We start from the raw sequence: 26,237 nt of genomic DNA on the forward strand, positions 1-26,237 counted from the left end.
TGAGTTCATGTGTCATTTATAGTCTCCTTTGTCCAGGTGGGATGGTCTGTCTTCACTGTCAAACGAGATTGATTATTGTTCGGGCAATCTTAGAGGTCTGCCTCTTTTTCCTCAACGGAAATCTTAGTTCTTATCTAAAACTTAGTCATATCATAACTGATCTCTCAGATGTCTCCGTCAAGATTTTCAATGTGACACGTGCCAATCAGCCTTTTATTCCGGCCCATGTGCCTTTTTTCCTTCGCATCAGTGGGCTTCACGATGGGTACGGGCTCTCGTACCGACAACCAAACGTGAGTTTTCAGTAACTTGGTCTCGGCATTTAGGAGAAAGTTATTCAACACATGCACAGCCTCTTTCCTTTCCTTACAGACAGACAACTTAAATTCAGCCAAATCATCGGTCCCCTACACGAATTGATGCATATGTTGTTGCACATAGACCGTCATGTGCACGTCCAAAAAGGTGATTAGTTGTTCTGGTCCATGAGCGCTAAAACACTGTTTTCTCTGCAGGACGTGTACAAGATCGGCGGCATCGGCACAGTGCCCGTGGGCCGCGTGGAGACTGGCATCCTCAAACCCGGCATGGTGGTCACCTTCGCCCCCACCGGCCCCACCACTGAGGTGAAGTCGGTCGAGATGCACCACGAGGCGCTGACTGAAGCTGCTCCTGGAGACAATGTTGGCTTCAACGTGAAGAATGTATCCGTTAAGGACCTGAAACGTGGCTTCGTTGCTTCTGACAACAAGAACGACCCCGCCAAGGAGGCTGCAGATTTCACATCCCAGGTAATCGTGCTGAACCACCCCGGCCAGATCCAGGCCGGCTACTCCCCCGTGCTGGACTGCCACACTGCTCACATCGCTTGCAAGTTTGCTGAGCTTATCCAGAAGATCGACAGGCGTACCGGTAAGGAGATCGAGGCCAACCCCAAGCACATCAAGTCTGGCGACTCGTGTATCATCAAAATGGTGCCGAGTAAGCCCATGTGCGTGGAGACCTTCCAGCAGTACGCCCCTCTGGGCCGCTTCGCCGTGCGCGACATGAAGCAGACGGTGGCCGTGGGCGTCATCAAAGATGTAACGAAAAAGGAAGGAAGTGGCAAGACTACGAAGGCCGCCGAGAAGGCCCTCAAGAAGAAGTAACTATCTGAGGGCGGCCGTGCGGCCACAATGGGCTCGCTGCTTGGCTCCCCCAACACCTGCATCTGCCACAGAAAGGTTGTTAGGAGGAAAGATCCCCACCTCTCCTAGGAGCGTCATCGTCTACAAATACTTCGTGCTAACCGTCGTGGCGTACGTAATGCAAGTTATTTATATTAATCCAGTCATCCTGCAACACCCCTCGTCTGTACTCCCCCGATCCCCGCGCCCGCCCGGGACCCGCGGCGGCGCCGCCTGCGTCATCTTCGGCCGTGGGTGCGCGCCGCCGCGGCCACACCGCCGGTGCTGTTCCCGCGCTAGCCTTCCCACACCCAGCCATGGACTCGTTACAAGCACAAATTATTTACGTGTTGGGACCCTACATCCACGCCCTTACTCGCCTCGTCCTGTTCCTTCCTTGCCGCGGGGTCGAATTACGGACTCAAAGTGTGTGATGTGATCCAGACGGGAGTCTCAGTACCTAACGCAGTAGTGCCAAAACCCTGTGTTCATATGTTCCTTCATTCTTTTCTGCTCATATACTTATATACTCACTTTTACTGTCACATTAGACGACTTCCAAATTTAAATAAAGGCTTATCTATAGTATATAATGCATATAAGAGAAAGAGATTAGTGGCTAAGTGCAAAGATAAATTTATATATGTATAGAGAGAGAGAATATTCTTTTCTTAATATTGTAATGATACTCTAGAGAATTTGTAAAATTTTTCTCAGCTTCATCGCTCAACTCTTAGTCTAAGGCAAAGATAAATTACTATTATTTTTTATGTTGTTGGGGAGGTTTCCAATGCACGGAACAATTACAATTTCTGTTCAGCCCGACGTTACAGTGACGACAGAAACAAAACAAAAGAAAAACTATCCCAGACAAATAAAGTCTTCAACGCAGCCTCAAAAAACATGTATTTCTTCTAGCATTATAACCGTGTAGACCAAAACTATGATGACCTGAATAATATACCCACGCATACACTGTTACACGTATACTTACACCACGACCAGTAATAATGCTGATGATAATAACGATACTACTCCAATATCTCGTTGTTGTGCATAGCCTACTCCATAACGTACTTGTCTGCCCACTCCCACGCCTGACACCATTTGTTATTCTTTTTGCGCCTGACACCGTTCGTTCATCTGTTGCCAGCTACGTCGTATATGTCCCTCACTCTCTATGTGTGTGTATTTACGATAGTTCAGGAGGTTTTCGCCTAATACTACGGTTGTTGCTGTCGTTTGTTTGCAATGCACATGTCGTGAAAACTGAGAATTGAACCTTTAACAGTTTATGCTTTTGTTTTGTTAGGGTTATCGAGGTAAAGATCGAGGTGACTTATTTGTTAACATGCCAGGAATATTTTCATGAAGTAGCCCTTCCTCCGATGCTGGGTTATCCACTGTGCTTTGCCGTCTAGTTATTAGATGATTACTGTCACATAATTAAATACATCCGCATTCGTCCCTTATAAGGAAATATGTCGGCAAAAGTCATTACAGTTTTCAATCGATGACTTGAATTTTATTTTTTGTGCTTCAGTGACGTAAAACCTTGTATTTGTATGTGTTATATTACGGGTCGCGCAAAATTCCAGAAAAGGTGCCGATTGTTAAAGGTTCAGTTCACACACACACACACACACACACACACACACACACACACACACACACGTTGCTTCATACATGATTTCCTTCATTTATTTCGTAATTTTCCTCCTCTTTCCTCTACCGTGGATGAATCATGGCAAATACTTCTTAATACAAAGCAAAGCACGCAAGCAAATAGTATATTTTATACTAATGAATCAAAGATTCCTGATATTACGATGATAAAAACAAAATTCGAATGAAAATTGTTACTATGCTGCAAAAATATCTTATTCACACACAAAAAAATGTTTTTACATGTAGACGTTGCTCGTGTATTATTAAAAACAAATCAAAAAACCTAATACAACTCAAGTGAAAATTAACAGAAAGCTTCCTGCCCATTCATACAAGATGACATAAAGCTATTGTCTTTATCAAGAAATCAAGTTTAGCAATAACTTAAAAAAAAGTTAATTTGCTATCAACTTAAAATTTCTTGTCGCCTGAAACAAAGTTCTAAACCATAACATCGAGGAGGTTCTGTATTACCATATTTTATGCAATTATGAAACTATGTAATACCATTATTTTCCTAAAACCTGATGCAAACTACACTTTTAAATCATAATAGTGGAGATGTTATATGTTACAATAATCTATGACGTTATGCAGTTATTTACCTGTAACCTGATGCAAACTTCACATTTCTAAACCCTAAATTACCATAATCTATGACGTTATGCAGTTATTTACCTGTAACCTGATGCAAACTTCACATTTCTCAACCCTAAATTACCATAATCTATGACGTTATGCAGTTATTTACCTGTAACCTGATGCAAACTTCACATTTCTTAACCCTAAATTACCATAATCTATGACGTTATGCAGTTATTTACCTGTAACCTGATGCAAACTTCACATTTCTCAACCCTAAATTACCATAATCTATGACGTTATGCAGTTATTTACCTGTAACCTGATGCAAACTTCACATTTCTCAACCCTAAATTACCATAATCTATGACGTTATGCAGTTATTTACCTGTAACCCGATGCAAACTTCACATTTCTTAACCCTAACAGTGGGGCAGTTATACATATTATTATACCGTTATTTGTGAAGCTATGAAGACTTATACATTGCCAAACTTCATATTCCTCTACCACAGCATTGAGGAAATTACATATTACCATTATTTCTGTGTTTTAACCACCTTCACCTCCACCACCACCACCGCTTGGGCCCCTTTCACCTACACACCTGACCCCTCCACACCGTCACCTGTGTTTACCTGTGAATTATTACCTGTGTGTGGGCGGAGTCTGGGCCACGAAGTATAATAACGATATATAATCACTACACCAAATCAATAAACCCTCACAAAAATATACTATAGGCCTTGTGATTAACCCTAACTGTACTAATATCTTGTTGCTTTGTTTTGTATACTAATTGTAATGCCTATAATAATACCTACGTCGCAATATAATAATGGCGCCACTATAAACAATTGCCTGCGCCATGACAAGCTCGGACCGACCATCAGGCCCCGACGTAATAGGCTACCGGCGCTATAGACCACATGTAAAAAAAAAGAAGAAAGATTTGTAATTATTAGATTATATGGCTGGTTTGGGTTTAGTTAGAAGTGTTGGATTTCCACAGTTGAATTGACAAATTATAAACTTAGTCGTAAGAAAGTAACATAAAAAAAAATCAACAAAACCAACTAACTGCTTTGATAAACAGACTAAAGAAGACAAATCAGCCACATTAGTCTTGATGAAAACTACAATAGCCTAATACGACGTTTGAAAAAATCTACATCAGTTCACAGCGATTATAATGACTTGTTTAGCTTCCACCTCTATATCAAGGTAAGTATATGTATTTTTTATTTAATTTATTTAAGATAACATACGCTATATAGCCTAAATGCGCGTGGCCTCTTGTGTTCGTCTCCGTAGCAACAATAAAAGTGGTCCTTACAAACAAGAAGTGACAATCGAGGATTCCTTCTTACGGGTACAGTTTGTTTCGTAAGTCTTTTCTCTCCTGCTCTCCTTATCTCTTCTTATCTACTCCTTTTCTCTCCATCCCTCCTTTCCCTCCCCATAAAAGTATAATGTAGTACCGTAAAAGAATGGAGGTATCAGACAGTTGGCACATTTTTTATTACATAGTGGTATGGGAATAAAAACAACAACCAAGCTCTTCGTTATAAGGCAACACTACTGGTTATAATGTTTTGTAATGGTAACGTAATTTTGTGCAATGAGAATAGTCGTGTCACAATGTCATGAAGTATTTTTACCAGTATGGTGGGAAGCTGCGGTGTGAACGGGAGCTTCAGGTGTTTTTATCAGCAGTGACATAACTTTGGTCAGTGGCAGCGTTGTCTGTTAATGACCCACGGGGCCACGATACAGATAACAAAATATGTCGCAAGGCTGTGTAATAGTATAGAGTCCCCCTTACTATAGGTCCGTTTTCTTCCACTCTCTTTCCTGGCTAAAAGACAGTTAAGGCATAATAAGAAATACTAATAATCTATGCATGTGTTTTTGCTGCTGAAATCCCCGGCCAGAGATGCAGTACGTTAATTTAATCTCCCTTTTTTAGGGCATGCTCCTCCCTTCTCCTTTGTTGTTTACTTGCAACAATAAACTATCAATCAATTAATCAGTCGTTTTCCCATAGACATAACTACTACTACTACTATACAGAGACACGCGCCAGTCCTCCTCGGGTGAGCAGCCCGGCCCGCCCTAAGTTGACCGTCTGGCTGCTCACCCGGGTCCTGCTACGGGCTGCTACTGGGCGCCTGCCCGGGGGGCCCGTGTCTCCGTCGCTGCTCGCCGGCTGATACCCGTGGCTGTGGCGGCGGCGGAGGCGTCCCTACAACCGCCCCGAGTTTTGAATTGCTCGCCCCCCCTTACAGGACCGCCTTTTGCAAAGGCCCGGTCCCCTTATTAAAGGGGTTAAACTTAAAGAAGACTACTACTACTACTACTACTACTACTACTATTTCGTTTATACTACTATAAACCAAGATCTACAGTATCAGGTCTCTTCACTTCCGACGTATTTTCGCAGATGCTGGTGCACTGACGTCACCAGGCTGTTCGAGGGTAGGTTCAACGGGGCCGATGGTGTCAGTGACCAGTCGCTCTTCCAACCTCCGTGCAGTAACAGCTAGCTGGCAGTCGCTCTCAGTTTCTCACTTCTGTCGAGCGGTATCTATCCACAGTTTTTTATAAGCGTGTCACACTTACGCTACTACATAATGACAATATGGCTTATTGTGCGGTTAAGGGATGTTATTCAAACCAAAGAGAAAATAATCCGAATGTGATATTTCATCGTTTCCCTGAAAATGAGAAGCTGAGAGAGAGAGAGAGAGAGAGAGAGAGAGAGAGAGAGAGAGAGAGAGAGAGAGAGAGAGAGAGAGACACACACACACACACACACACACACACACACACACACACACACACACACACACACACACATACAAGCACTAATGCAAGCATCACCAGAGGTTTTATGAGGAATCCCAGTAGTGACAGATGTAGATATAGCACACACACACACACACACACACAATGTAAGCTAATAATAATAATGGAGTAGAGGTTATCTACTCATAGCTATTGACAAGGCACATTATAAGAATCACATAGAAAAAATATGAAGTAGGGAGATATACAAAATATTATAGCTGTTATGCGTACATCTGCAAGTTTGTGAGTACACACACACCATACACACAATACTACTACTACTAATAATAATGACAGCATCAACATCTGGGAGCAAATATGGGGTATTCTTGAGAGAGAGAGAGAGAGAGAGAGAGAGAGAGAGAGAGAGAGAGAGAGAGAGAGAGAGAGAGAGAACGGCAGCGCCATGAGAGAGAACGGGGAAAATAGAATATTTTCGCGTCTTCCTCACTGTCTCACAGCCAGCTGACGTCACAGGCTGCTCAGTGGAGGTAGAGTGAGGAGACCTGATACTGTAGATCTTGCTATAAGCTTACCTCTGGCACAGCTATACAGGCTTGAGCGGATAAACATTGCGCCGGAGTCGGCATACCGAGGTTAAGCGCGAGATTTAAATTTCCCTCCCTATCGTCTCAAGAGAATGCAAGAGGCGTGAATAATGCATCTGGCAGTGACAGGCATTTTTTTCCGCCCATACTAGTGGGAGGGGTGAGGGAGTCACCCCCTCCCACTGTAATGCTGATTTGCCTGATGGGCGAGCCTCCCTTACCCCACTTAGCCAGGGGTGTACCTCTTTGGCAGGGGTGTACCTCTTTGGCCGACTGGTGAAGGAGTGGCTCTCCCGTTACGCTGGTCGCGGGTTCGATCCCCGGCGCCGGCAAACCTTTCCTAGTCGGATTTCTCGTGTGTTTCGTTCCACGTGGTGGTCGTGTGGGAGTGTATTAATGAGAAAATTCTGGCATTTCACCCCTCCCAATGGCAACAGTTTTAAACTCGTAGCAGAGTTTCGCCCTTTACGGTGTTTTTTGCCTGTTTTTCTTTTGTTTTACGATGGGTGGAAAGCATACTGATGCCACAACAATTCAGGCTGTCATTGGCCTTTACCACGCTGCGTACACTAATAAGGAAATTTGTGACATGAAGAAAATGAAGCTCAGAACAGTGTGTAGCGTGCAGAAGAAATATAATAAATAAATAATTCTACATCCCCTTTTTAACGACCACTAGGGTTATGATGGTATGTGGTAGCGTGGTAGTGGTCGAGCGCTGGTCCCGGATATTAAAGCCTCAGGACAAGTGAACACTCGTTCCGAAGTTTGTGACCAGAAGGGCGTTACTTGTGTGGTTAATTATGGAAGGATTTCCGTGGGAACCACTTTTGAGACAGCATTAACCCATATAATATTTTATGCCCGTAAAGAATCAAGGTTCTTGGAATAAGTTCTATGTCTGAGATGTATTAGAATATGACTTTACTGAATCATACCAAGTGTTATTTTGCCCTTTTACTGCATAATTTAGTAGTTATTTGCAATATGACCGTTGCGATAACGCAACGATGGGCACAATACTACTTGCGCGTGTTGCAAAAACGCAACGATGGTCAATGAGGTCCTTAGTTTCTTTATACAGTTTTGTGTATTATATCGAATCTTAAGCAATGTCATTGCTTGATTATGAAAGGGTATTATTTAAGAATACTGTTTTGGTATTGTTTATTGAAAATATCTTTACAGTAAGAAATTCAACATAATACATGAATAAATCAATACTATACAAAAAAGTTTATATTTGCAATATTCTAACCATATAATGCGCTTTCCCTGTAATTAGGAGACGGCTATGGCCCCCATTATCTAGTACTAAACCTGTGCAAATTCAAAGTTATTAAAAATCAATTCAGAATTTTGTAAAATGAAAGAAGAATTCCTTGTCCTTCATGTTCATATTGCTAACCTACTCAGGCAGTACTTTTGTGGTAATCTAATGAGCACTTAACATGCAAGGGAACATTGTATTTGTTGCAAACATAGACAGTTTGACTTTTACATTACCTTCATCGGCGTCGCCTTTCAGGAATACTCTTTGAAATAATTATCATGCCCCTTATTGTCATCTCTCTCCTCATCTACATGTGCATTTTGAGCAGTAAGCATTCTCTGTCTGCGTGGATTACATGCTGGTACTCCATACTTCTTCAGCTGGTGTTGCACAACGTGGCGCGTAAAAGCTAAAAGATCTTCTTTATACCCGCCTTCCCGAGCAAATAACCATGCATTGTTCATATATGCATTCAGCAAATATGATAGAATAGCACCACTCTTTTACATTCAGCTGCAGACCAGCGCTGAACTTGCTTGACGGGGTGCACGCCACAATGTGTAGATGCGATGGTAACCACACCATTATCGTTCTAGAAAAGGACGCACTTTTACAAACTTGTCCTCTTTATCAAGATTAGTGTTGTCGGCTGCATGAAAATGTTTCATTATTTCATCGAAACGGTTTCTCCGCATTGAACTTGCTATGAGCTCATTTCGAACATCAGGTTCCGTTGCCCAGTAAAGACGACGGCGTGGCAAAGTGTTGTAGCCAGAGAGCAATAAAATGCTAATAAACACTTTCATCTCATTGCATGACAACTGAAATGTGTGGTTTCCCTTTTGCACTGCATAAATCAGTATCTTTGTCCAGTCTCTCTATTGCAAGAGAGTCTAGGAACAGCTCAAATATTTCATGTGGTTGACGAGGTAGATCAGCTGTTTTAGGTCTGTAAGGGTAACTTGTAATTTTTTCCATGAAAGGGACATCATCCTCATGCCACTGTCTGTCTGATCTTGAGGTATTTTCTCCCAGACTTCCTCGAAATCGACTTTGAAGAACTAGGCTGTGGGGCATTATCCTCTTGCATGTCATCTTGCGGAGTAGAATCTTCTTGGATACAAGGTGATTCATTGGTTCGGAGTTCAGCTTCACTCAGAAGCTGGGATCCAGTCAGATTTCTAATCTCGACATGATCTTCTTTACCAGAATCTTCATCAGTCTCATTCCCATCATCTGGAGGTGTTATGTAGATTGTTATTTGGTTTTCTGATTCTTTCATTGCACCTTCATCTTCTCCATCTGTGTCGTCCTCCATAGGCTTTTCAACTTCTAAAATTTCATGCAACCTCAAAGGTCAATGGGAAAAAACAAACACTGAGTTAGTAAAAGTGTGACATAAAAGAAAAGTAATTATTTTTATTATAAAGAGCAATTTTACTGTCTCTTCTCTGAATTTAGCTCTTGTTTCTATTGTATTGTCACTAAGTTTGTGTATGCCCACTGCGATAATAAACACCCCACAAGGCAGCAGCCCATGGTTGGGTTTTTTTTTTCAGAAAATAAAAAAAAAATTTACGGATTCACGACATAACACACAACACAGTTTTGCATATCAGTATTGGGTACTAGAATCCATAATCTTACGATTTACTAGTGAAGGAGCTTAAGCCAATAAAAAATACGATATATACTTTTTTTTGTGAGAAGACATCGAGTCAAATTTTAATGACACTCTAGGAATTCCTGATACTAGGCATCTCTCTCAGGGGAGAAGAAAAAAAAAAAAAAAAGAAAAGTAGTAGCTACAAGCTGTGTGTCAAAAATCTTCTGTCACATTCTCACATTCTTTCCTCAAAGCACAAAAGGAAAAAACATGTATAGTATATTTATCTTTGTTGGAAAACGCAACCATGGGCTTATGTGGGTTAAGAAACTGGATGGTGATAATGTACTATGGGGGAATGTGTATGGTTCAGTAATCTCAAATGAGCAGCAAAACAGGCTCCAAATGATAACACTCACTGTAAGGTTGTATATAATATGCATTTGGTTTCTTTTTGCAAAGGTTAGCGGAGTACTAATAAAAAAAAAAAGTATGACTGACAGGCCGCAGGCCTCTAATCTAGCTAGCTAGCTACCGGCACAAGGGAGATTTGGGGAATACACAGAATGCTTAGCTCTAGTTGCTGGATGCGGAGAAGGAGCTGGCGCGAGTGTCGGGCTCGGCAGGGGACGTTCACGATGGGAATGGGCGGTCCTGGTGATGGACAGACGGGCGCCGCTTGATGTGGAGATGGAGCGGCTCGGGTGGTGTGAAGAGGCGGGCGCCCTTTGATGTAGGGAGCAGCTTGGGGCAGTGGTATTTCGGCCCCCAGGACAGTCGAGGGGCAGGTTACCCCGCCATACAAGTTCCCATCCTGTAGTCAGTCTCACCCCGCAGGCCGTGGGTGGTTTTTCGGGGGGGCCGAGTGGAGAGATGGACACCTCTCTCACTCAACTCCAACTCGCTGCCTTTCCTTGCTAGGGCTACTGCTCGTCTCCTGACTAGCCCGCCTCACACAGCAGGCCGTGGGTGGGGTGTTCGTCTCCTCGCGTCTACCAAACTTCTGGCTTGCTGCAGTGGTGCTTGTCTCCTCACTGACCCGTGGGTCTCCTTGCCCTCGCCTTCTCGCCTCTGCTCCTCGCTAAGCTCCTCCCCCTTCTTCACGTGACTCCCTCTCGGCATTACAATCAAACCCTACCTAACTAACTAACTAGTTATTGGTTTCTTGGAGGGGTTCGAGGCTTTGAGATGAGGGATTTCAGTAACTCTCGTTCATATATTCGCTCATTCGCTCGCCGTGTTATCTTCTCATAACCTTTTACGCACTTACATTCCTCAGCCACCCATTCACTCTTTCACTCATTCACTCATTCACTCTCCCACTCGCTCACACTTACTCTGTCACTCACCGACTTACTCACATTCTCTCGTTCATTCATGCACTCGCTTACACTTACTCACTCTGTCACTCACTGACTTACTCACATTCTCGTTCACTCACATTCGGACCGTTACAAGTGCAAAACTTAATTCACCGATACAGAGCTGGCGGGGAGAGTGAGCTACCGCTCCATAAAGCAGCCTGGGAAGCCTAAAAAAACGTCCAGCAGAACTATAAACGTATTGTAATGGCCCGAAATGTACTACAATTGTAATGGTATTTTTCCCCATGTAAATAGAGTTAACCTGGGATGTTTGCGCAATCAGTTATATATGTATGTGGGTTTCTCATGAGAGAGAGAGAGAGAGAGAGAGAGAGAGAGAGAGAGAGAGAGAGAGAGAGAGAGAGAGAGAGAGAGAGAGAGAGAGAGAGAGAGAGAGAGAGAGAGAGAGAGAAGGGAAATAAGGAAGTACACAAGAGAAGGAGAAAAGAATGACAAGTATGGGAGAGAGAGAGAAAGAGAGAAGTTTGAGAGAGAAGGGAGAGAGAGAGAAAGCGAGAGGGAAGAGATGGGTGTTGAAACAAAGAGGCCTGTTGTGCTCCCATATCTCCCCTACAATCTGTCGTGTCAACAAAATAAAAAGGTGTCAGGGGTCAAAACAGGGTATCGTTGCCAAAAGTGGTCAATCTTCCTTCTTTTGTTGCAGGTAAACAAGGAGGAGAAGGGAGGAACATGCCATCCCAACCCCCAGGCAGGACAGAGTGTGATTATACAACTATTAATACATGTGTAGGTAGCACCATGAAATTAAAAAGACACAATGGCAGGAATTATTGCGGGAGAACGGTAAATATTTATAATGGAAATAAAATACCAGTGACCTTGTATTGATATTGGAGGCCTATCAAGGATATCTCAGGTCTCAAGCAGGCCTAACCTGCGATCAGTTTGTCATTCCGTGACGTCACACCAAGACGTTTTGGGGCCGAGACTAACGCCCCTTCCTCGCCCTAGGTTGTGGGAGCGAGCTCATTCTCACGAGCGACATCGCCCCTTTCAGGTGAGGAAAGAGCCGTTCACGGTGTTCAACTCACTTTGGCTATAATACTATAACTGAGACTGGGATTCTCACGAGCGACATCGCCCCTTTCAGGTGCGCCAAAGGCAAGCCTGACAGATGGGAAGCTGGGCGTCGCCCAGACCAAGGCCAACATGCAGCAGTAAACATTTTTGAAGCTGCGTTGTGGGGGATTGACTGTGGCAGGGTGTGTGAAGAGAGGGAGGAAGGAGAAGGCCAAAAGGGTGGTATATGTGTCGCTCTCAGGGGTAACAATGGATAAGCGCAAACACTCACTAGTTTTAGTTAGGACTTAATTAAGGTGTGGAATGGTGGAGTCTGTGTTTCCCCGTGTGGGTGGAAACTGTTATTATGTCGGTGCTACTTATTGCCATGTGTGCATGTTAGTTTAAGGTGTTAATGTTAACCTGTGTTCATGGTATTTACAAGTGTAATTAGCGATGTAAGATACCTAAGCTAACCTCTAATCAGTGGACCCTGTCCTATGACCCAATTTTAGTTCACCATCAGAATCTCTAAACAATAATTACCTCAAGTAACTTTCTTAAAGTCGCGTTACCTATATCACTTGGACAGGTGATGATCCTGTGTGCGATAATGGTGCCTTATAAGACTGGGTGAATAAACTACTAATTTTACTCTGTGGTTTAAATGATCAATAATTAATTCTACTTTGAGGTATAATGAACCTACATAATTAATTAAAAGTGCCCATGAACGGCACAACAGTGTTAAGGCGACAGATTGAAGGCAATCCTAGCCTGACGGCAAAGGAATTAAAGGAACAAAACCACATTCTTAGTAACGTGCCTCTCCGTACAGTGCCAGGAAACTTTGCACCGTGACCTTAACTACCGGTGTTATCGGCCGCGGAAGAAGCCCCTCATAAATGATCGGCAGAGGAAAAGGAGGCTTCTTTTTGCCAAGAAGTATAGAGATTGGCCTCTCGACAATTGGCGGAAGTGCTGTGGAGTGACGAGAGTATCTTCTGTGTGAGTGGAGGAGGCCCTGCAAAAGTGTACCGTCGGCCCGGCTCAGACCCCACCGACGCGCGCTACATACAGAAGACCACAAAACACCCTCCCAACTTAATGGTGTGGGGTTGTTTTTCTTATGGTGTTGGGGACTTAGTAGTGTTACCAAAGAACACAACTGTGAACAAAGTGTTTTATTTTGAACGTATTAATAGTTGTATAATCACACTCTGTCCTGCCTGGGGGTTGGGATGGCATGTTCCTCCCTTCTCCCTTGTTGTTTACCTGCAACAATAAACTATCAATCAATCAATCAATCACTTTTAAATGACCATCTGGAGGACTATTTTCGCAAGACACAGGCTCGGATCCTCCTGCCACACAGCTCGAGATGTCACACAGCGGCTTGATGACTGCGGGACTGAGTGGATTAATGACTGGCCGGGTAATTCTCCGGACATCTCACCCATAGTAAGTGTTGATATTCTTTAATTTCTGTTTTATATATAGTGCGTCATGCATGTCAACACTACTTTTTACGGAGGCGCGCAATGAACTGTAGATCGAGGCAAAGGATCGAGGTGTCCACATAGATCGCGGCGCCTCCTCAGAATTAAAGTTTCTAACATGTCGGTCATTGCAGTTGTTGTTGATGACGCTATTGATGATCTCTTCTGGCAGTTTAATCCATTTGAGTACCATTCTAGGGGAGAAGAATATATGTTCCTTTTACGGGTGCGATGCCTTGATTATGAAGTTTCAGGCTGTAGATGTGAGTGGCTAATGGCAAACTTTCTGAGGGTCTTAGATAATAATAATAATAATAATGGTAACGTTGGCGCAGATTCTGACAGACTCTGAGCCAACGTTACCAGATTGTCGTACTTGGCGTATTTTTTATGCCGATTTCTGACCAAAAACTATCGCACCCACAAAGATAACGATATGCATCTATGATTATTGTTAAAATCGGTAATTATTGATGCTCTTTTTTTGCAATATTTATGGGCCACCGGTAATAAATACGCTTCTTCTTCTTCCTCTTCTTTTGGCTTTGCATCGCTTAGGTCCTCTTTCTTTCGTTCCTCTTGTCTTCTTATTCACACACTTTCCTTTTCAGTACTATGTGACTTTCCTAAACCCACTCCTCTCTGCCTATTACCGTCACTGCTCTCTGACTCTCATAGGTAAATACGCGGCTCTGAGTACGACAATCTGGCAAGGGTGTTCTGCTGCGTTGCCAGATTATCGTACTCAGAGCCTCGTATTTACCGGTTTCTGAGCCATAGCTATTGCCAAAAAAACACAAATAATTAACCATTTTAACGATAAGTATATATGAAGGCAGTTTTGGGTCGAGGAGGCAGTTTTTGGGTCGGAAATCGGCAAAGAGAAGGCGGAGTACGACACTCTGTCAATGGAAGGGTGTTCTGCGCATGCGTGAGGTCCATCCCGCCCCGAGCCGCCCCGCCGCTCACTCTCCCTCCGCTGCTTCTCCCCGCAGGGTTAAAGGTGATTCTTTATCGCCGAGTTGCAGTGCCATCCAGCGCCTCACAACCCCCGCCATGGCCTCAAGCGACGAGCTGGCATGTGTCTACGCCGCCCTTATCCTCATGGACGACGAGGTGCCCATCACGGTGAGTTATTGACGATTTGGTAAAGGTTTTGGGGTTTTGTTTACGTCCTCCATGGTGGACACGTGTGGCCTGTCTCGGGGTGGGGAGGAGTTCTGTTTTTCTTGTTTCTTGTGATGTGTTTAGGGTTTTTCTTTGTCGTATTCGTTTGTTTTACTGTGCTTTGTTGTTTAGGTTTGTAAGGCTGGTTGTTTTCTTTTAATTATCTTGTGGTGGATTTGCGTATAGCTGAGACTGGAGTGTTGCGGTTTTTGGTTTTTCTTATTTGTAGTGTTGTGTTTAGGGTTTTTCTTTGTTGTATTGGTTTGTTTTACAGTGTTTTGTTGTTTAGGTTTGTAAGGCTGGTTGTTTTCTTTTAATTATCTTATGGTGGATTTGCGTATAGATGAGAAGAGTGTTGCGGTTTTTGGTTTTTCTTGTTTGTAGTGTTGTGTTTAGGGTTTTTCTTTGTCGTATTGGTTTGTTTTACTGTGTTTTGTTGTTTAGGTTTGTAAGGCTGTTTGTTTTCTTTTAATTATCTTATGGTGGATTTGCGTATAGCTGAGACTGGAGTGTTGCGGTTTTTGGTTTTTCTTATTTGCAGTGTTGTGTTTAGGGTTTTTCTTTGTCGTATTGGTTTGTTTTACTGTGTTTTGTTGTTTAGGTTTGTAAGGCTGGTTGTTTTCTTTTAATTATCTTATGGTGGATTTGCGTATAGATGAGACGAGTGTTGCGTTGTTTGGTTTTTCTTATTTGCAGTGTTGTGTTTAGGGTTTTTCTTTGTCGTATTGGTTTGTTTTACTGTGTTTTGTTGTTAAGGTTTGTAAGGCTGGTTGTTTTCTTTTAATTATCTTATGGTGGATTTGCGTATAGCTGAGACTGGAGTGTTGCGTTTTTTGGTTTTTCTTATTTGCAGTGTTGTGTTTAGGGTTTTTCTTTGTCGTATTGGTTTGTTTTACTGTGTTTTGTTGTGTTTAGGTTTGTAAGGCTGTATTTTTCTTATTATCTCATGATGGACTTGCGTGTAGCCGAGGAGTGTTGTTTTTAGTTTTTCTTATTTCCAGTGTTGTGTTTAGGGTTTTTCTTGATCTTAATGGTGTGTTGAGGTGTTTTATAAGTTCGTTAGGGGGTATTTTTCTTCGTTTTTCTCTTGTTTATCTCCATTTGACATACGTGGCCGGGTATGTAATTTTTTCCCCATTCCAGCTTTGTGTTTGCAGTTTTTCGTTACCCTCGTTGTTTTGTTTTATCGTGTCATGGTGTGTTTAGGTTCCTATGGGTGTAATTTAGTAGGAATTTAACTACCTTTGAAGATGGGTGCACATGGGGATCAAGGAGTGTGTGTTTCTTTAGTGTTTCCTTATCTGTGTATTGAGTTTTGCGGTTTCCTGGTGTGTTTAGGTTCGTTAGGGGGTAATTTAGTATGTATTTATCTAAACAGCTGACGCATGTGGGGAAGTCTCAAGGTGGGCGACCAAGGAGTGTTGTCTATAGTTTCCTTCATCCCAGTGTTGTGTTTGACTGTATTTTGGTGCATTTTGGTTTATTAGTGTATTTTTATGGGTTTTTCATTCTTGTTTATCTCCAAGTTGATGGCATGTGGGGGATTCATTTGCTGATGATGAAGGATTGTGTTTTGTGTTCGCATAACTTTCCTTGGTCCGTACATAGTTGTTCACTGTATATTGGTGTGCTAAGGCGTATTGCTAATTGAATTCTGAGCAGTTTGTGAATAAACAGGAGAGGACCGAGAGGAAGAGGAGGACTTAAGAAGCGATAAAAAGCGTTACATGTCCAAAGAAGAAGTAGCCATTCAATAGTTAATTAGATTTACCTCTTACATTTCCTGAGTACGGATGTGTTAAATCGTGTTTTAGGCTCATATTCTCAAGCATTTCATGGCTCTCACACCCACATTTGTTAAAGCTTGTGTAGAGGTTGTGCTAGCATTTCTGTGAGTTGTATAAGTCTAGTGATAGTTTTACATGTCATTGCACCGTGAATTCTAATATCGCTCAGGAGAATCTGACTAACCCCCTGTATGGCCTTTGGAAATAGTTGTTCGGAGAGCCAAAAGCATCTGAAGATACGGACCTAATTCTTACATGCCCCAGACTAAAACATTTCTCCCAGTTCAGTTTAGTTCAGCTCAAGGTTGGTAGTATTGCAGTTATAATGGCACTCTTGTGTAGGCATTCAATTTCTGCATCCTTTTTCCTCTTTTCCTTCCTCTTATATAAAAAAAAGATGTACTGTTTTGGCTTCTTCAATGTTTGCCATCCAAAATTTATGTATTCAATTTCCTTCTTCAGTATTTTTTATCTTTTTTTTTCCCCTCCCCCAGGCTGAGAAGATCTCCACCATCCTGAAGGCTGCCAACGTGTCCGTGGAGCCTTACTGGCCCGGCATGTTCGCTAAGGCGGCGGCCGGCCTTGACCTGCGCTCCATGGTCAGCAACGTGGGCTCCGGCGCTGGTGTAGGTGGTGGCGCCCCTGCTGCTGGTGGTGCTGCCCCTGCTGCTGGTGGTGCTGCAGGTGAGGAGGAAGGTGGTGGTGGGGGGGTGTTGCGGTGGGGGAGGGGTGAATTAGGGTGGCATTTAGGAAGGAATGTTTTTACCCCTTGTGTTTTTTTGTCCATTGAAAGTATGGGTGAATCAAGGGTGGCTTTGTTGGTTAATGTTTTTGTTTCCCTTTTACATTGTCCATTGAAAGTATAGATAGTGTATGTTAAGGGTGGTTTAGATGGATTTTTCCCTTTTTTTATTGCTCATTGAAAGTAAAGATCAGATGTTGTAGATGTATGCTTTGTTATAACCCAGTTTAGTGTTAAGAAGTGACTGCTAAGTTCAATCTTCTCGTTTAACATCCTTATCTTCTCTTATGGGGTTGGACAAAAGATAACTCATTTTAACGGACTCAATAATGCCTTGAGTCTTTATGGTAGTTGTTTTTTGGTGGATTTGTGCGTTTTCCATGATGACTCCTTTTCCGTGTTTCACCTGAATGCTCTTGATTACAAACTGGAAGCTGAAGGAATACAGAAATAGGAGTCCCACTCATTGTATTCGTCTGTGCCTAATTCCTTTCTCTCCTCACACAGCCCCCGCTGCTGAGGCCAAGAAGGAAGAAGAACCAGAAGCCGAAGAATCTGATGAGGACATGGGCTTCAGTGAGTATTGACTTAGATTCCCCTAATTATTTAGTATTAGTATTAATTAAAAGTATATTCTTTTTATAGCTGTCTTCCTCTCTTATATGTACCAAGGGGTGAAAGAAAACAATTATTATACGTGTGTTGGCGACTAAGTAACTACAACAACTAGGCAACAAGAAAGAACTAGACAATTAAGTAACAGTTTAATGGAAGGAAGGAAGCGGGAGACGGGACTTAAGAGCTGTACCTGGAGTTTGTTTTATATCTTGGGTATTTCTCTAATGAGTACAGTCAAATTAACAGGTTTCATTCAATATGCAATTTCAGTGAAGTGATTTATATTGGGGGAAAAAACCCCAGAGCAAAGGTTAAATCTTCAGAATATAAGGAAAAAACCCTCCAAAATAAGCTGACTAAAAATAGTATTGAAAGTAATATATGGATAACAAAGCCTGCAGTATTATGTTTGGTATGGCTATAGTGTAAGTAGATATGCAACCACAGCGGACCTTAACACGCTCTCTCCTCCCCTCCCTAGGTCTGTTCGGCTAGACACCAACACCTCTGCCGCCAACGTTACCTGACCAAATAAAGCTGCGATGGTTTTGTTCTCACACTTTTATTTAGTCCCCACGCTGATGTGCCTCTGTGGTGTAGTGGTTAGCATGGTAAGCTATGAATCTTTGAGCCTGTGTGATCTCGGCAGCGTTGCCAGATTATCGTACTCCGAGCATCTTATTTTTCGGTTTCTGACACAACTACTGCAAGAAAATAGAAACACCAGTAATTAACCATTTCAACGATAACTATAAATGAATCTAGCTATCGGGGTGGAGACAGTTTTTGGGCACGAGATCGGGAAATATAAGAGGCTGAGTATGACAATCTGGCAACACTAGATCTAAGCCTAGGCAGTTTATTGGTGGCTCACTCAGGTGTTCATCCTCCTTCCTGGCTGGTTGATAATGGATACCTAGGGAAACCTGGGGAAGGTAAATTGGTAACTGAATTGTTGCACTTGTCTTTTGTCTTGGTAATGATTTCATAACCACCACACTTGAGGGCTTATGTGAGGAGCACTGAGGCCATACGGATGAGTATTTGAACCTTACATCACGCTGATAGGATTTAGATTGGTATTATAAGACTAACTTCTTGCATCAACTATTTCTGAAGGTCAAAGAGGGGGCCAATTGGGTTCTAATGAGTGTTTCTTTAGGCTCATACCACTGAGGGAGGGTCAAACTACCACCAGGGTCATAAAAGTACTCCTGGAAATGCCCACAACTCATATGAAAGGCTCGTCAAATATGTAGACTTGGGCGACGAAATGTTTTAAAATACGACCCTTAGCACCACCTTGGATAATGTTTATGAATGGTATCAAAAAGGGTTTAAGAAGTGGGTGAAGGGTAAGTTTTTTTTATATATATACACTGGCACTAGCTTGCTTATGGAGAGGAATAGACTTACCAATAGACTTACCATTAAAATCCATGAGATCTACATATGATTACATAGATCCTGTTGCCCGCCTCCATATTCATCAGTGTTTTGTGTTCGTCATATTTGTTTTTGAATGCTGTGGATGTAGCATTTACTACGTGTTCTGGTAGTGAGTTCCATGTATTTACAACTGTGCGTGAAAATGTGTCGTGTTTGCGTTCTGTTGCATCTCTGTATATTTGTTTGGAGTGGCCACCGTGTTGTGTTTGTGGCATGGAAAAGTGTGTGTGTGTCAATGTTTTCCGTGCCACTCATTATTTTGAAGACTTCGATCATGTCCCCCCTCTCTCTCTCCTATCCTCCAGCTTGGGAATGTTAAGTCTTCTCAGCCGCTCTTCATAAGGGAGGTTCTTAAGTGATGGGATAATTTTGGTGGATCTGTACTTTTTCTATTCTATTTCTATTTCTAAGAGAAAGGTAGGTTTATATTTTATCTTGTAGGGGGATAATTGGCATATTACACAGTGGGGCAAAGAAATTAATGAAAACTGGGAATTTGGTAACATCCTTAAAACCTAATGGAACAAAAGTGATATCTGCTGGAGGCAATGAAATTAACATCTGATGGGAAAGGTAGGACAAACTGTTGTGATGGATAAACATAAGCTTAAAATCATGGGAAATACAATCCAAATGACGGCTCCGTTAGAAGGTAGTGTGTCCTGTAAACTTTACCAAATTATTTTATCTAACATGACGAATCTAATGTTGAAAGATACTAACTGGTCTTGTGGGGGAAAATGAGCAAGACATTCCCCTCAACATAATTCTCTACAACTTTCAGGCCATATTCTCAAAGTAAGCAATTAATATAAAAAAAAGATACTAACTGGTCTTGTGGGGGAAAATGAGCAAGACATTCCCCTCAACATAATTCTCTACAACTTTCATGCTATATTCTCAAAGTAAGCAATTAATGTAAAAAAAAGATACTAACTGGTCTTGTGGGGGAAAATGAGCAAGACATTCCCCTCAACATAATTCTCTACAACTTTCAGGCCATATTCTCAAAGTAAGCAATTAATATAAAAAAGTAGACAATTCACAGCAGCCATCACCACCACCTGTGACATTAAGATCAAGAACAAGAGCACCTTCTCCATTACCTGTGACATCAAGATCAAGAACAAGAGCACCTTCTCCATTACCTGTGACATCAAGATCAAGAACAAGAGCACCTTCTCCATTACCTGTGACATTAAGATCAAGAACAAGAGCACCTCCATTACCTGTGACATCAAGATCAAGAACGAGAGCACCGCGAGCCTTCAAGAGAGGGAGGAGAACGAACCGGCGTCCTATACCTCCATAATTCTTCCTTTTCCTCCATTAATCGCCGTCTACAACATCCACCAGGTGAGCCATGAACACTAGAAGCACATGTTATCGTTGTTATACTGAAGATAAAGCTGGATATAATGCGTTAAGGCGGTAAATAAGAGAGACATTGGCGAACAGGAACAGCTGACCACACCTGTCATGGTTATTTTCCCAGGTGTTTTGAGCTTCACTTACACTTAATTACTTACAATACTTATCTACTTTTGTGATCCTGTGTACATTCCATACTTAACTTAACCTGGCATTACTCTTGATGATGAATAGAATAATATAGGTTTTGACAGGAATGAAACTGATCAAGAGACTGTAATAGATTTTCACAGGTGTCTTGAGCTTCACTTACACACTTAATTACTTACAATACTTATCTACTTTTGTGATCCTGTGTACATTCCATACTTAACTTAACCTGGCATTACTCTAGAAAATTAATAGAATAATATCGTAGGTTTTGACAGGAATGAAACTGATCAAGAGACTATAATAGATGTTCACAGCTGTTTTAATCTATCTTTTTGTGGTTTTCCATGAGGCTTAACCCGGTAGCAGCGACGGGCCAAATATGTGCCCTGATATAAACCCCCCAAAATAGATGATGCATAATCTGATCACAAATGCTTTGATATATATTATGAAATGTTTTGTGTGAGTGATGATTTTTACTCATTTTTCTCGCTTAGAGGAACCATTAAGAAACATGATCCCCGCAGCTGCCGGGTTAAAGGTTAATAGAAGAGCAGTTAGTGGGCTTTGTATAAGTTCCCCCGTCCCTCTTAATTAATGGGGAAGCTTTTGTTCCCCTAAATTTCTTTACTTGATTTAAAGACAATTATGTCAAGATGTAATCATTGTATTCATTGGAAAGTAGACGATAATGTATTGATGTCTGTTAAATTTCTTGGTCTTTGTGTAATATTTTTGGTAGTCTTCCTCCAGGGTGCATCGGTTAGCATCCCTAACTCTGACTCTGTGGGCCCAGGTTCAAATCCTGGTAAAAGCAGTTGGTATGCAGCCCACCCAGTTGTTCATCTTTCCTTTCGAGATGGTTAATGAACTGGTACCAGGGAAATCAGGGGAAGGTAAACTGTGGTACCAATAATCAGGATGTCACTGGCCCTGTGTCCTGGGGTAAAGGGTTTGGACAATTTACAGTTTCACCCAACCAGCAATCTTCTTATGTGGTTCATGTTTTCTGGTGATAAATGTAGTGAATTGCATGATTTTGTACCTCATTCCCGTCGCAAATGTCTACTTTTCGAGTTGGGCCGATGAGATTGAGATGAGTACGTCTGCCAGGCGCTGTTATAGCATATTCTCCCAACTTTACCTTTTCCTGTAATGCCCCAAGATGTGGTGAAGGACTATGAAGGCCGAAAGCCGTGACACACCTTACAACTTGACGCTAGAGTTTCGTCTCGTGTCTAGTCTGAGGTTACTGTCAACACGTCTTGCTTGCAATTAAAGGAATGAGTTATTGCACTTAATTTCTGTCAGTGGAGCTTCTAGTGGTTCCCTTGGATATAAGAAGAGACCCCATCCATCCCTTTATCTTCTTACAGGGCTGAGGAAACTAGGATGAAGAGGAGGAAGAAAAAAAAAAGATTATGAAGAGGAGATGAAAGAATTGCCTGGAATGGAGGACACAAGAAGAAAACTAAGGCAACAGCTACAGCTACTACAACTACTAAGGCTGGTTCTATAACTACCACTACTACTACTATTAATACTATCTACATCTATCTGTCTATGTATCTATCCGTGGCAGAAGCATTTCCAGTTTTCCCTGTTCCAGCACTCCCTCTCAGCCCTCTCAATCCCTTGCCTGCCATTTCTCACTTGCCAATACTCATCCTCTATTAATTCATTTCTCTGGTGGTCTTCCACTCCACAACCACTCCTTTAACCCGGTAGCTGCGTGGATCATGTTTCATAAAGGCCCCTCTAAGCGAGAAAAATGAGAAAAAAATCATCACTCGCATAAACCATTTCATAATACATATCAACGCATGTGTGATCAGTTTTTGCAGCATCTATTTTGGGGTGTTTATATCATGGCGAAAATTTGGCCTATCGCCGATACACGGTAAACCCACAAATTTGGCCCATCGCTGGTACACGGTAAAGCCACAAATTTGGCCCGTCGCTGCTACTGGGTTAATTCTGCCCTCGCACACTCTTCAAAGTTATGTTCAATCATTCTCGTCGCGTGTCCAAACCATCTCAGAGCACCACATTTCATTCATTCAACCACTATACAATCCACTTCCTTTGCTGTTACACCCACACCAAGTTCTCATACACATCTTCATTACTTTCTGCATCCCATCCTGACACACCACACCACATGCACCACTCATATAGCTCATTTCCACCAGGCAAATTCATGATGTCTGCGTTACTTTCCACATCCAAGTCTCTGATGCATGTGACAGTTGGGAGGATGATTTTGTTTCCTATACCCTTCTTTACACCCATGCCCACACTTCTTGCTTTCCTGTCTCTTCAGCACACCTACTCCCTGTCTGCCCTTCACTGCTCTCTCCCTCATCTCTTCCTCCATACTCCCATGCTTACACAGAACTATCCTAAGTACTTAATTCAATCACTTCCTTTTATCTTTTCATCCCCCTCCCAGATCTTACACTGTCATGCTCTCTGTCTTATAATTCAATCACTCCCTCTATCCTTTCTTCTCCCATCCATATCTTAAACTGTTATACTCTCTGCCTCATAATTCAATCACACACATTATCTTTTCTTCCCCCTGCCATATCTCACATTGTCATGCTCGCTGCCTTCTCTGTATGGCTTTTTAAAATCAATGGTCAGTTCTCTTGCCCTTCAAAATACTACTACCTTACTCTTGTCTACATTTACTCTCAACTTTCCCTCTCACACACCCTTTCAAATTCATTCACGATTCCAGTCAGAAGTTCAAATCCAGCTGTTGTTAGACTTGTCAGCAGATTATACATATGATTTATAATTACAGAGAGTTAGTATCTGCTTTTTTACTCATTTAGGAAGCTTCAGAGTTGTATTATAAAACATTTCGTCGCCCAAGAACACATATATGACAAAGCTTTCATAGGAGTTGTGGGCATTTCCAGGAGTAGTTTTATGTTTAGTCTGACCCTCCCTCTGTACCGTTAACCTTCAAAAACTCATGAGAACCCGATTGACCCCCAAGAACACATATTTGACAAAGCTTTCGTAGGAGTTGTGGGCATTTCCAGGAGTAGTTTTATGACCCTTGTGGTAGTCTGACCCTCCCTCTGTACTGTGAACCAACAAACCCGATTGACCCCCTCCCTTTGACCTTTAGAAATAGCTGATGTGGGAAGCGAAAGTTTCTTATAATACTGACCTTAGAATCTTAACAATCCTTTCTGTCATTGGTCATAGCTTTAGGTGATTGTATGTCTTGAGGAAGGTCACCATTTCATTGTGTGTGTGTGTGTCAGTGTGTGTTTGTATTCACTGAGGGGGCTTCGTGGTGCAGTGGTTAGCACACTCAGCTCACAACCAAGAGAGCCTGGGGTCGATTCCCGGGCGGAGCGGAAAAATTTGGGCAGCTTTTCCGACACCCTACGCCCCTGTCCACCCAGCAGTGAATGGATACCAGGTATTAATCGGGGGTTGTGTCCCGTCTCCTGGGATCTGTTCCCTTCTCCTATAATTTCTTCCCCACAGATGTTGTGCCGACTAAACAAAACTTTCCAACTTTTTTGTATTCACCGTTCCAGTCAGTACGTAATCAGGGAAATAACAGCTTTAGAAAATATGTTGAGGCATGAAAGTTAACATATGCCAGAAATGTTTAGCCATTTTTGTTTTGCTTAATTCAAATCTTCATTATTCCTTCAAGGTTGTTTTGCATCCCCTCCCCCTCCTTCCATTCCGTCCTTTCTCTCCCCTTCTTCCCATCCCTTCTTTCCTCCGTATCCTCCTTCCCTTTCCCCTACACACTCTCCCCTCCTTCCTCCCTATTCTTTCACTCCTTCCTCTCTCTTTCTTCCTTTACCTCCACTCCCTCTGCTCTCTCTCTCCCCCTCCCGTCCTTCCTCTTCATCCCCTCCTTCCTCTCCCTCCCTCCCCTCTTTCCTCTCCCATCCCTCCTTCCTAGCCCATGTCACCCATGTCAGGCAGGGTCACCACCTTTGTTTTGCTACCTTCCTTTGCTTAATGTCCTATTTTCCCATGTGGTGTTGGACGGGCTATGAGTCTCTCCTACTCTCGATGATGATCATATTCTCTCCTCCCTGGTGCTCATCCTTCCTATGTCTTTCTCCACACACCATCTCCAGGCCTATACCTCTCTTTACCACCCATGCCCACACTTCTTGCTTCCCTATCTCTTCAGCACACCTACTCCCTGTCTGCCCTTCACTGCTCTCTCCCTCACCTCTTTCCCCATACTCCCATGCTTACATAGAACTGTCCTAGTACTGAAATCAATCACTTCCTTCTACCTTTCTACCTCTACCTTCGCAGCTCTTCCGGTACATGTCCCTCCTCCCTCTTGACGTGCGATACTATCTCAACATTTGCCTCCTCAGCACACTCAACACATCCTCCACACCACACCTCCTCATCACCTCCTTGTTTGACACCCTCTCTTCCCATCTCACATGCCCCCGTGTATCTCAGCATTCTGTAGTCACTGCTTCTTATCGTCCTCTCTAATTTTATTTGTTGGCCGTGTCTCTGCTCCGTCTAACACTGGTGGCCTCATACGTGCACAGTGGATATTTAACCTGTTCCCTAGTGGTATTTTTCTGTTGACCAGCAGGCTTGTAACTCCATTTTCTCCATGCAGCTACTCCTCTTCATGCATGTTTTTTTAGTATTATTATTAATTTTTTTTTTTTATGGTAAAAGCAGCAGCTGAAGCTCGCACACACAAAATTTGGACACCTTCTGGAACTGGTGAAGGTTCTGGGGCAGTGCAAATCGTGGTCTCTTTGCAGGTCCCCCGGCAGGAAGATTGTGGGGTGAAGGACAGGACACACGACAACACGCTGCATGGCCCCGGGATTACCTGGCCCTTCACCTCCCCCTGCCTGATGAAGACCTGGGGCAGGAGGCCAGTGTGAGTGTGTGGTCTTATGAGCTTTAGCCCCTGGTCTGGAGGTACTCTACAGCCCTTGACTCCATGTTGTGTAAGGTCTGTGCCTGTTATTCTTCCTTTCCCTCCTCTCTGAATATCAACACACCATTTCTCCTCTTTTCATTACTGTGCTGTTTTCAAGTCCCTCATTTAGCATTGCATGATCTTTGCTGCTCTGGGATGCTATCTATAAAACAGTCAGGAGCAACATGTCATCTGGGGGAGTGGGTGGGCAACAGTCACCCTCACATCAGGACAGTAGTGGGTTAGTGTCTGGCCTCCAAAAGATCCTGGTCTGGGTTTAGAGTTTTCAATATGTTATACTCTTACCTGATGAAAGAAAACCTGAGCCTACCATCGTATACATGGTACATTTCATGGGCATAAATTAGATTACACTGGAAAACTGAAGAACTGAAAATCCGCCTACTCTTGCATCAGCTCACA

General features: G+C 42.7%; 2 protein-coding genes and 1 long non-coding RNA gene across 3 annotated transcripts in view; 2 read left to right on the plus strand and 1 right to left on the minus strand.

The window, feature by feature from the left end:
- Positions 1–3,958, plus strand: part of LOC127000801 (elongation factor 1-alpha-like) — an 11,693-nt gene extending 7,735 nt beyond the window's left edge. The window contains exon 3 of the mRNA XM_050864858.1: positions 516–3,958. Coding sequence (XP_050720815.1) covers positions 516–1,148 — 633 coding nt within the window. The 3' untranslated portion in view covers positions 1,149–3,958. The remainder of the gene's footprint in view (positions 1–515) is intronic.
- On the minus strand, positions 1,819–5,761 carry LOC127000802 (uncharacterized). Its single transcript, XR_007754529.1, has 2 exons — positions 3,513–5,761; positions 1,819–3,439 (listed from the first exon to the last, which is right to left on the minus strand). It is a non-coding gene; the product is annotated as an uncharacterized LOC127000802 (long non-coding RNA).
- Positions 5,762–14,534: 8,773 nt separating this feature from the next.
- LOC127000803 (60S acidic ribosomal protein P1-like) lies at positions 14,535–18,440 on the plus strand. The gene is made up of 4 exons (XM_050864860.1): positions 14,535–14,704; positions 17,025–17,214; positions 17,780–17,848; positions 18,372–18,440. The coding sequence occupies exons 1-4, from the start codon at positions 14,633–14,635 to the stop codon at positions 18,383–18,385; spliced, it is 345 nt and encodes a 114-aa protein (XP_050720817.1). The 5' UTR covers positions 14,535–14,632; the 3' UTR covers positions 18,386–18,440.
- The last annotated feature ends 7,797 nt before the right edge of the window (positions 18,441–26,237 follow it).

This window comes from Eriocheir sinensis, chromosome 19 (genome assembly GCF_024679095.1).
Source record: "Eriocheir sinensis breed Jianghai 21 chromosome 19, ASM2467909v1, whole genome shotgun sequence".
NCBI lineage: Eukaryota > Metazoa > Arthropoda > Malacostraca > Decapoda > Varunidae > Eriocheir > Eriocheir sinensis.